Source organism: Phaseolus vulgaris, chromosome 2 (genome assembly GCF_000499845.2).
Source record: "Phaseolus vulgaris cultivar G19833 chromosome 2, P. vulgaris v2.0, whole genome shotgun sequence".
Classification (NCBI taxonomy): domain Eukaryota; kingdom Viridiplantae; phylum Streptophyta; class Magnoliopsida; order Fabales; family Fabaceae; genus Phaseolus; species Phaseolus vulgaris.
In genome coordinates this window covers 49,152,179-49,164,288 of record NC_023758.2, presented here as the reverse complement: position 1 = coordinate 49,164,288, position 12,110 = coordinate 49,152,179, and the positions used below count along the sequence as shown (strand labels likewise).

Here is a 12,110-nt window from a genome sequence, read left to right as displayed (position 1 = left end):
ATGTCGAAAAGAGTAATTTGAAATTCATTTTTAAAAGGGGTAAAATGGTATTTTCAAGAAATGATGGGGGTGCGGGAAGTCATTTGTTGGGAGTGCAGGGAGAAACAATCCTTCTTTTCTCTCGACACAGTGTCACTACTTATCAGAGGCGCGCGCAGAGGAAAACCTTCTCTCTTTCTCTCTCTGTTTGTGTGGTTTACAGAAAACAGCGAAAGGAACCATGGCGGAACGAAGCAACGGGGAAGTTCTAATGCTGGAAGCGCCACCATCTTACGGCAGACCTACGAGCTCCGACGCCGAAATCATCGACGCATTGCCTTACATCGACGACGACTACGCCGACCCCAGGGTCAAACTCGAGGTTGACCGTCTCGTCGAGGATGAAATGCGCCGCAGCTTTAAGAAACCTACAGATTTCCTCAAGGATTTCCCTCCTCTTCCCAGCTCCAATTTCGAGGTTCTCTTTTTCTCATCACTTTATTTTTTGGAAGTTTAAGATGAAATATAACTCTCGCAATTTCGATTCCTGACCTAATTTTTATTTATCTTTTAGTGTTTTCTGCGCAATTTAATTTATCATATTGTCCGCATGAGATAAGTTAATCGCTGTTGAAATACATGTGAGCTGAAGTTGGTGTTGGTATAGAATGTCATTGCCCTAGTTCTTTTTGTGAGTGTGATTGTGCTATTGCAGAACTACCCGATGATTGCGAGAGAGTACGAACGGGTGAGAGCTGGAAGGCCTCCCGTTGCTCTTGATAGATCGCGCTACGAATTGGAAATGCCGCCGGCGAATAAAAGGAACGATGAAACTGCTTGGAAGCAGTCTCTTCATAGGGCTCAACGCCTACTGCAGTACCAGATGATGAGGTGTGTTAGAATTCAATGTTAAATAAATACCCTAGACTACATGTTGTTATTCTCAAACCTTAGCGTTCTTTATTTTGAACATTTTTTTAATTGCTGATAAATAGTGTTTTCTAGCGCTTTGTTCTGGCACTTAGTGTTCCGTGCTATATGTTCGGACAAGAGATAGCTTTCACTCTATTATGTATCTAATTGTTTCAATAACACAAAGGATACAAAACGGAGTTCACTGCCGTAGGTGTCCCAGTTTTAACTTAATGACCTTCTAACTGATAAGGAGTGTAGTTGTATTTAGCTTGAACTAATCTTTTCCACTATACGATATCAATAACACTGATAATAGTGACATTAGCTGTTCAATCTAGTACTATTGGGAGGTCTAATTTCTTCCAGAAATTATGAAAGATTATGGTTATCTATACTTAGAAAATCTGGATTTCACAAGGGAGGTTTTATCAATTCTTTAGGAGAGGAAATAACTATTGTATTTTCTATCTCAAGTTAGGTCTATTATGCAGCATGAAATAATTTAAAAAGCTTACTGGTAGGAAGTTGTTTATAATTGTTTTATTGGATGCAGGATGGAAAATTTGGATTTGATGTTAAAATATGGTCCTGATACATGGAAACTACACAACCAGCGATTAGAAGTATACTTGTCAAGGTTTGTTTATTGAATAAACGTGGTTCATGTTTAGATTTTGTTTTGAATTATACAGTTGCTACCTCTCTGGCATCAATCTATTTTCTTGTTACTGGCATGTAACACCAGTGCTTCGGCATTTTTTGCTTACCTCCTATTGTTTGCAAATCTAGCTGATGTCAACAAGACAGGCCTGCCTTGCTCCATATGGCTTGGCACTTGTAATTTTCAACTTAAATTCCTTGCCTTCATCAGAGGGACCTAACTTTTATATTGATTTGATTCTTGCGATTAGATTCTGCAAAATGGATGTTTCGTTAGATGATAACGATACAGAAAAGCCTCAGATTTGCTTGAGGATATCCCCTAAGTTCCTTCAGACAATAATTTTTCATTCCTATGATTAAGGTTACTAGTTAAAAAAATTCAGTTTGGTATTTCTAGAAGCCTTTTGCATGTTTGATATAAATGTATATTTTTTACAGATTTAGTAAACTCTGGTTTAAAGCATTTCTTAGTTATGTGCTTCATAGAATTAGTAACCTTGTTTTTGTCATGCATACATTTATGTTTTCATGATATTTGTTCAACTTGATCTGCACGAGATTATCTTCATTAACTTTAATTTGGACTGGCCAGTTCTTTAGATTGTTACTGGTATATTTTTACAAGACACAGGCACACACATGGAAAGGCATCCAAGTGAGGGTTGGGGAGCTAATCTGGACTAATCAATATAAAGATTAAAGTAAAACATCAATCTTAACCCTTCATGTAAAACTGATTAGTCGACTTTACAGCTGTTCCTCCCATCTATCACGATGCACTCCCTCAACACATGCACAATTCACATTTACCTGTGTAAATAATAGATCAAAAAGATGTTGCCGGAGCAGCTGAGCTTAATAACACTGTTCTTTGCCTGCATATTTCATATTTCTCACGCAACTGGTTTTAGCTGTGTTATCGATTTCTAGAATGCAGAAATTAGCTCAAGAACAAAATGAAAAGATTGAAAAAGTAAATCGTGAAAGGAAATATCATCAGGTAATTATCATTTACCACTCTATTCTCCGTTTTGACTTGTTAAATTTCTTCTAACCTTTTTATTATGAAAATTATTGTCAGCAAAACACTGCATATGAGCTTAATGCATTGTCCATGCAATGGAAGGAGCTATGTCAGAAGAATATAGATATCAATGCTGCCTGTGCTTCAGTTGAAAATCGCATAAATGAACTGAAAAGTGAAGCAGCAGAGAGGTGACTGCTATTCATATTTTGGTTTCTCGGCTTATTTCCTCTAGTTTTGGTGTTAATTAGTTTATTTTTTTCAGCGGCTGGAACTTGGAAGCTGTTACAGAAAATGGTCAATTGGCGAATTCCGAATTATGAGATTGGGATGTTCTCATATAGTTTTGTATCTGTAAGGAATTTGTTCAGCTCTAAACTTGACTTTAAATGTTATTGTACCTCTTAATGTCTAGTTCGATGTCATGAAAGTTACGCATTTGTCACTCCAAAACGATATGATGAAATGTTTTTGCAGAGGAAACATTGTCTTTTTTGGGGGATGCGAGTAGTGAAATTTTTATTCCAATTCAATCTAAATAGTACTTTTCCCTTCCCACCTTTATGACATTATCCAATCACACGTAGCCTGATTATTTTGGTGATATACAAATTTAATTCCATCAATCTGACATATTGGGATAATTCTTGTTCTTGAGGTCAAATACGAATTTGTGGTCTTCACATCCTTAGTAAGATCACTCGCTCTGGTGGGCTGTAGCTCCCTAGGTCTCTTAAGTTGTCCCCTCTTCTGAGTATTTAGTCTTAGTGTGTTTTACAAGCTGTTTTCTATAGAAGGTTCAAGAAAAGTCCTTGGGTTATAACCTATATTTATACTCAATACTTTGAGGGCTGTTTCTTCCTGCACCCCATCATTTTCGAAGAAGATTATTTTACTCCTTTTAAAAATGACTTTCAGATTGTTCATTGTCAAATATTTTTTAGAACATATTCTGGAATGATTTTGTCTTTCGGATTTCCTATTCTGGAAATCTTTTTTCTTATTGGATCCCTATTTTGGAAACATTTTTCTTACGGAACCCATTCTGGAATCACTTAAAACTGTGAAAGAATAATTTTTGTATTTCAAAGAATGTAGGGTGCAGGAAGAAACTCCCTACTTTGAGGTAGACTTTTACCTGTGGGCCTTCTGTAGGTCTAAATATTTCAAGGCCCGTGTTTTTCTGTGGTGATTCAGTGGTTAATTATCGTTGTAGTTCTGATTAGCCTCTTGATTTCGTGTAAATGTGTCATTATCGGGTACTTTTTGGGAGCAAATTGTCCCTACGGGGGGATATTAGTGCCTAGTAGCATCGATACATCACATATTTGAAGTTCTGATTATGTATGGTTTGTCAGCTCAATACAGATTTTGCATAGAATTGATTTCCACGGCATTGTCACACTTATGAAAGGGAAAAACCTTTCATTCACCCAGTGGTAAAAATACTTTTAAATAAATCCTTGATTTGCTATTATAATTGTCCTTTTTATGTTATCTTATTTTTTAGTTTAGAAAAATTGTAATTTAAATTTCTTTTGTATAAATTTCATACTTCTTTGTCATTTGAACACACGATTTAACATATCAATTATTATTATTTAAAATGTAAAATAAATGAAATAAACATTTAGACAAGTAAGGGTTGTATCAAAGCCGTGATTCATTTTCTTGAAATATAAAGAATAAATCCTAACAAAATAGGATTACTGAAATATTGAATCAAGAATTAAATAATTATCATAATTGTAATTTAGACTAAATAGGTGTATATGAACAAAATGTGAAAAAATAATTTATATATTTTATTTAAATGTCAAATAAGACAAGATAACAAAATTATTATCTACAAATAAGTAGGAAACTGTCTCTTGGGGAATCAATAAATATTATTGTTTTGGAATAAGCTTTATAAACACTAGTGGGAAAATAAGAGTAAGTAAATTAAAAACAAATGAAAGCATTTTTATAAAAAAAAAGTAAATTAAAAACAACACACTATTTTTCAAAAATTGTATATTCTTCATTGTACGGTTATACATAATAAAATGTTTTTATCTAGTAGATACTATTTTATATTTAATGTAAACCAATGTTTTTTTAAATAATTAATGGATCACTTATTATTTTGCAAATAATTAACTAAGTACACAAGGATGACGATACTCCTAAACCTACAAAAAGTGTGATTATAAGGTACAAAAAGTTGCGTGACAGCCGAAGGAGGGTATTTTAATCTTTTTGTTAGTATGTGGATGCAGGGGTGCACAAAAAAAAAAATAGCATAGGTTGAATAACATGCAGATTACCAATTTGTTATTATATTAGTTAATTGACATATAAAATTAAGTACTCTCATTACTTCACTGCATATGCATCATTTAATTATTTATTCGACATTCAAAGGAAAAACCGTAATTATAAAACTAAATCATGTCTATTAAATTATACATTGAAAGATATTTCAATTTATATCATCCAAACATTACTTACTTATTTTGTGAAAATCGCAGTAATCTAATCTAAGTATCCGAACATAAATCATGTTACTTTCAAACTCAGATCTAACCAAAATCAAGACTATAAACTCAAATTGGTTACAAACAACTCAAGTCTGTAAACCAAAAGCAAGGCATAAACACGAACATGTCAAGTTTATTAACTACTATGGAAATTTAATTGTTTAAAAAAACAAAAGTTATTCATTACATTACAGCTAAAAAATTGTTATAATTCAGCAAAGCATTACAGATGCCCCAACATTTTGTCCTAGTTCTTCTGTAATCCCTCTCCCTAACCAATCTATGTCCTTTAAAGGTTTCAAAACAGAAAGAAGAAAAGAATGAGAAAAACTAAATAAATTTCCTTGATTTTCCAGCACAATCTAAACGAATAGAATCTCAGTACAGTTTAATCAGTTGGCACAGTGCAAAGCGACCCATGTCCAGGACTATGCTCTAGGGGATACATTGTTGTTCTCTTCACATACCTTAAATGATCAAGTGCTGCCTTTCTGAGCTTTGAAACTGCATTTAGATTTCTTTTTACTTGCTTCCTAATTATGGAACATGCAGCCAGTGGATCTTCAGATCCTGCTCCAACTCTCCTGTAAAAATCATAAATTTGAGAGTCTCCAAATAGTTTCAGATTTCTGTACTCATATTAAGCTCAATTAGTATTGAACAACATAAATATCATGTCATGTTCCGTGTGCAGAAACACAATTGTGGATAGTGCATTAAGTGTCGATATTATATGCCCATAAAATAGTGAACTATTTGATAAACTGGTCTTTACAATTGAACGGATGAATTGAAGGTAGAATAGTGAATCAGTACGGCATTCAGAATAGTGAACTAGCAGGGCCGTATGACCGATGCCAAATGAAGTTAATACTAAAGGGTCATGACCTTCCAATATTTTTTGGGTCTCCAGATAGAACATATCAAAGACCAATAATACCCTTCTGCTAATGAACACTACCAAAAAGGTAACAACAAACAACTAAATAAATATTCTATTAATTAATCACAACTTTATATTTGTCCTAATAGAGCACAAGCCATGAGATATTAAGAGACTTGCAAACAGTAATTAGAAAAACAAAAAAAGGGGGATGGAGGAATGGGGGAAAATCATTTACCTCAGTAATTTCTCTGATGCAATTCTAGCAGCTCTTATAATATGGTGGCTTGGTACCCATTTTACAACACGATTAGGATCAGCTCGCATGGGAGAATGAATTTTGATAAGCTTGAAAATGGGACCAGATAGAAAAAAATCAATGATTTGAAAAATAAGAAACGTGATTATACTTGAATTATAGAGAATAAATTCAACAATGAATATACATTCTTGCTTATGATTTATACGTAAGTGTGAAACTTCAACATTTAACATAATTATCAGCCAATGATGTGGAAAATCTATTTTCCTCTTGGTTCTAAAGGGAAGTTATTAGTATGACTTCAACGTATGACATCCACAAGTATGGCTTACTTACCCCCAAGCATTCCATCATCTGGTAGTAAGCTCTACCATGCAATGGGGTATGGCCTTGACGGGATTCAGAGAAATATCTTGTCCTACGAGAAATAAGGATTATTGATCAGGTAATCGTAAACCAAAGAAAGACGTATTTAACCAGTGATACTAATTGCTATAAGAAAATATAATACCATTCTTTATAACCAGGATCTACAGTGAAACCATACATATCCACTGAATCGCACATAGAGAGAGCAAATTCAAGAGCCTTAAGTCCAGTTCCTTTTGCTGCTGAGCCAAAGGATGCACCTAGCATGAGGTACACAGGATTTCTTATAGGAACATCCTGCAGAAGACAAAAAAAACAATTGCTTTGCAAGTGGAACATAGAATGTGCGACAAAGAAATACAAAGTAGTTGTTTTGGAAGGTGGTTTCCTTTGACAAGGAAATATACCTGAATCATTTTGTTCATGATATCATGAATTGTTGTTTTTACTATCAGCGCTTCTTTTCTTTGTTCTGCAGAAAAAGCAATTAATAGTAAGGATAGACTCATAATCGCATTGCAGCAAGTGGAGTTCATGATAACAAATGGCAATACCATCTAACTCTACAACTTTATCCAGCGCTTTGGCAGATCCTCGGTTTAGAAGGCGAAATGTGCTTTTCCTACCCACATAATCAGTGTAATTCTGTAGTCATAAACAATACTAAGTGGTGGAGGTCTTAATTTTTGGGATATAATAAAAAGAACATAAAAGCATCCTGTTGAATTACAAACCTGTATTGGAGCACCATTTTCTCTAATGACAACTTCATAACCATCTATCTCCTTTCCAAATTTTGTTTTCAAGAGGTCTCCTGAATTACCAATAACAGCACAGCGCCCAAACTGTCTAGGGAAGTATGGTGGTGTTTCAGGGAGAACCAGTGAAAGTTTCTCCATGCACAAGGTCTTGTTCTCACAGCGGTTGCTGCAACACAGAAAGGTCCTATTCTGAGACTTCACACTAATTTTACTTCCCTTCTAAACAAGAACCTCTGACTTTAATTCCATGACTAAATATGAATTATATATATTAAACATGAAACATTGTATATGCTTTATATTGAGAAACTTATGTTGTATTTAGCAATCGAGTAGAATGAAATAGATAACTCCGACAAAGTTGAATCACCTCAACAAGAGCATATGTTTGCTTCTTAAAAGCCAATTATAAATGTCTTAGGACTGACAAATTGACAGTATCCTAAATGAATTAAAATGAAATTTAGTTTGGCGGCCATTTTATAGGATACCATTCTTTCATAATTACTTAACTATTCAGTAAAATTGAGTTGCACATTACTTACAGCTGTATTCCTTTATTGATCCTACGCCATGCATATTCCTCCCATCCATTTGGTAAAGAATCAATGAATTCCTTGGTGAGGATAGTGGTACTGTTCCGCACCTGAGAAATCATTTCAGGGCATTATTCCTTTTACATTACAATTAAAAAAAACTAATGAAAGGAAGTTGACATTAATGTCTAGACTGGCAAGGGTAGTTAAAGCTGCCGCATATTAATCAAACAGGATATCAAAAAATTAGAATGTATATAATAACAAAGAAATGATAGATTTCTGACAAATCACAATCACAAAAACAGAGACTAAGTCGCTTACATGTTCCCATGAAGCCACAGCTTCACATAGATTAAAATCAAAAGACAGAGCTTCAAGTTCTCCAGTTTTTGGATCTTTCTGTTAACACAGAAAACTCCAGATGTCAACGAATTGGTTAACTGTTTAACTTCTATTAAACCATGTGATTGTATAACTACACATAGTTCTGAATTGGAGGACGTTATTTCCCCCCAACTGGTAGGAATATTTACCCATTTAGGGATGGTGTCACTGGGGAAATGTATTGTGGTTTGGCAATAATCTGTGCCCCTTGTAGCTTTTAGGCCAAGTCCATTTGTACTCTGCATATAACTCAAAAGTAGCAACTCAGTTGAATCATTCAAAGAACCAACACTGAGAAGATATCTAAAAGATGCATAAAGTGTTGAAACTGTAAGAAAACATATTGAAACAAAACAACTACAAATTACTCCAACATAAATACCACACAGAGGGGCAGTTAAAACTAATAAAAGTCCTTCAAAAGAAAATATAACAAATTTTAGCATTAAAAATTAGTCATCTGAAACTTAGTAGAGAAGTTTATATTCCACTCTCAAAAGTCCAATACTCAACATCAGTGCATTCAGTATCGAACTAAATGAGCAGAGATCTTGTTCTATGTTATTGCATCCATTTGAAAACAAACTAAAAGTCAGATTTACAAACTCTACCCAATTCCCTATTCATGACATTCATACATAACGCAACAGCATTGTGTGTTGTACACGGAAAACAACACACGCCAATAATCCTAATTTAAAGACAAACGCAGCAGCAGAGAAACCAAAAACCAAAACTAGCTTTGCTGCGGAAGGAAACAAAAAGCAAAGAAAGGGAGGAAAACCTCACCACACACTTCTGGAAAGTGTTGTGCAGCGAAAGCAATGCTTCGGTGTCTTCATCGGTGAGGCGATAACCGGGATCTGCGTGTGGTTGCATTATTATTATTACTATTATTAGATTTAGCGCAGTTGAACAAAACAGTGAGCATTTGAAGAAGATAGAGGTAAATACATACATACATACAAAGGGATCAGAGAGTCCGGTGATGTAGATGGAAATGGCTGCAAATCCAGATGCCAATGCGAGAAACAAACCGAGTTGCAGAACCCTCATCGGATTATTCGGTTGCCGACAAATCGAATTGGGGTTTATCAATGGATTGATTATTCTGGAAGTAGCATCAACATTTTCTCCAATTCACACCTCAAATCTTACATCAAGGTAATTGAGTTGGTTTTCATGGATTTTATATATATATATATATATATATATATATATGTGTGTGTTGAATTTCGCACTTTTATATCAGTAAACAGAAAAGTTTTATAATATATATTTGATATTGTTTATAATAATATAATAAATTTGAAAATTATAAAATAAAATAAAATAAAATACTAATTTATTAAAGTGGGAAGTGTATGTTTTTAGTGTTATTAAATTTATTTTTTATATTTTAAAATATGTGAGCATTTCCATAGATCATTCGAACCATTGTTTATTAAGGTGGTGAGGATTTATTTATTTTTTAAATAAATTATAAGATATAATTTAAATTAGGTTTAAATTTTCATTTTCATTAAAATATGTATAGTTTTAACAAAATTACAAATTGATCTTATTAAATTATAGAAAAACATATAGTGTTAACATAATTCCACGTAAAATTGTATTTTCAAAATAGTCCAAAATTTAGATCAAACAGTAGATGGTTCGACTTTGATGACGTTATTTTTTTAAATAATATTAATTTTTACTGTAAACTAAACTAAAAAATAAAAAATCTCAATAAAATAATTAAATATTCGACTAGAAAATCTATAATGTTTTCTAATCTTGAAATATCAACAACAAAATAAAATTAAACTAATTATATTAGAAAATGAAAGTAGTCAATTATTCTCTAAACTTTTGAATGTCCTCATGATACAAGAGATTGATAATTAATTATTTGAAACATTTTACTTGTCGAGGTAAAATATAAAACATTTTATCTATAGATATGTTATATTTATCTAGGAGTTAATGATATCCGTCTAGATAATGGTTCTTATCAAATACATCACGTAATCGTCACATTTATCTACCTACTACACTAAAATGTTAAATAAGTGACAACAGTTAATTTCATACACGTTGGACATAAAATAATTGTTATATGTATTAAAATATATTCAAATTTAAGGTAAATAACATAACAGAATTTCAATATCAAGTAATTCACGACAAGTAACCAACAACAATTTAAGGAAAACATTATTTTTTATTTCTCATAAAAAAGTTATGCACTTAAAAATAAATTTAATTTGATTAAATTTTTTTTAATAAAGTTGTGTATGAGAATAAAAATTTATAATTTTTTAAATCAAGTCGTATATCACAAACACAAATTCATTTAAAAATACCAGAACTTGTCTTCGACAACATGACTTTAATATTTAACAAAAAGTTAGTCAAATTTAAGTGGTTTCAATAGAAAAAAATCCAAACTAAAATTATTATTCTTACATAATTTGTGTGATAGTACTAAGTCATTTACAACTTCTTAAGTATAAAGTCGTGAACATAATTATATATATGTTTTTTACTTTACTACTACAATCGTCCATGTCCATGTGTGTATGGAAATATTAATAGAAAAATATTAATCTATATTAAAAAATAGCATTAAAATATCTCTCTCTATATAAAAGCTAAGGGTTAAAAACCACCCTTACAAATATTCCTAGGTAGTATAACTGGTGGTAATAAAAGTGATAATATCAATTTTACAATAACAACAGTTTTATTAGACTAAATTACACTAAATTTTGTTAATGTTTTCTTAAATTACGCATAAATCTTAATATTTTACAATTTTGCAAAAAATATTTTTAAAACTCTACACTCATAGTTTCTTTGCTCATATTTGCTAATGCATTTTTTATCCAACACAAAAGCTACTTCAATTTAGAATCAATTATTTTAAAAATATTCGAATAAATGATATTAAAGATCAATGACTAAATTTTAAACATGAAAATATCTATCTATGCGTAAAATACGCACTACTCTACACATACTCTACACAGTTTTTATTGTGTTTACAAAGATTATAAAACTATAAAGAAAGAAAAAGGAAAATGGGCCTCAAATATTAGTGGGCCTCAGATAATTTTCTAGAGGCAGTTTCTTCCTGCACCCCTACGTTTTTCTTCCTGCACGCCCCACAATGTAATGTAAAGACAAAATTATCCCTATTATTTTTTAAAAAAATCCAAAATACACATAAGACCCACCATACTCTTTCTTCTTATGGACAATGCAATTCGGTATTTTATGGAATAGGAAATCCACATTTATTTTTTTGCATTTTAGATTGAGAAATTCATAAATCTTCCGGATTGGTGAATCTGGTAATCTTTCGGATCCATCAATCCGTAACAAAAATTAGACTTCTGGATTCAGCAATCCAGAAATCAACAAGTTGCTTTCGAAAGACCCCTTTATTTGAAAAAGAACACGAATCACCTTCGAATTGATGAATCCGTTGCACACTCCCGGATCTCAATATCTGATAACCTAAAAAACTCTAGTTTTTTAAAATAAAAGGTGAAAGTCAGTTTTAGGATTTACAAAATTGTGGGGTGCAGAAAGAAAAACGCACGAATGCAAGAAGAATAAGTCTTTTCTAGAAATAAGGGTATTTCTCTCTGTATTCCAACAAATGGTTTTTTGCACTCCATTATTTTTTAAAAAGACTATTTTACCCCTTTAAAAATTGTCTTTCTCTTTTTAGAATATTTCTCGAATATATTTTTTAGAACACGAATTTCAGATTTAAATATATTTCAAAATGATTATTTACCTTCCAAATTTTGGATTCC

General features: G+C 32.3%; 2 protein-coding genes across 2 annotated transcripts; one reads left to right on the top strand and one right to left on the bottom strand.

The window, feature by feature from the left end:
• On the top strand, positions 1 to 3,114 carry LOC137813013 (pre-mRNA-splicing factor SPF27 homolog). The gene is made up of 6 exons (XM_068615289.1): positions 1 to 457; positions 695 to 870; positions 1,448 to 1,531; positions 2,488 to 2,557; positions 2,639 to 2,772; positions 2,847 to 3,114. Exons 1-6 carry the CDS (start codon positions 221 to 223, stop codon positions 2,902 to 2,904), a joined length of 759 nt encoding a protein of 252 aa, XP_068471390.1. The 5' UTR covers positions 1 to 220; the 3' UTR covers positions 2,905 to 3,114.
• Positions 3,115 to 5,216: 2,102 nt separating this feature from the next.
• LOC137813012 (sialyltransferase-like protein 2) lies at positions 5,217 to 9,498 on the bottom strand. The gene is made up of 12 exons (XM_068615288.1): positions 9,264 to 9,498; positions 9,091 to 9,164; positions 8,451 to 8,540; positions 8,239 to 8,316; positions 7,924 to 8,024; positions 7,352 to 7,544; positions 7,172 to 7,262; positions 7,025 to 7,089; positions 6,760 to 6,914; positions 6,585 to 6,666; positions 6,225 to 6,334; positions 5,217 to 5,687 (listed from the first exon to the last, which is right to left on the bottom strand). The coding sequence occupies exons 1-12, from the start codon at positions 9,355 to 9,357 to the stop codon at positions 5,492 to 5,494; spliced, it is 1,329 nt and encodes a 442-aa protein (XP_068471389.1). The 5' UTR covers positions 9,358 to 9,498; the 3' UTR covers positions 5,217 to 5,491.
• Between the last annotated feature and the right edge of the window lie 2,612 nt (positions 9,499 to 12,110).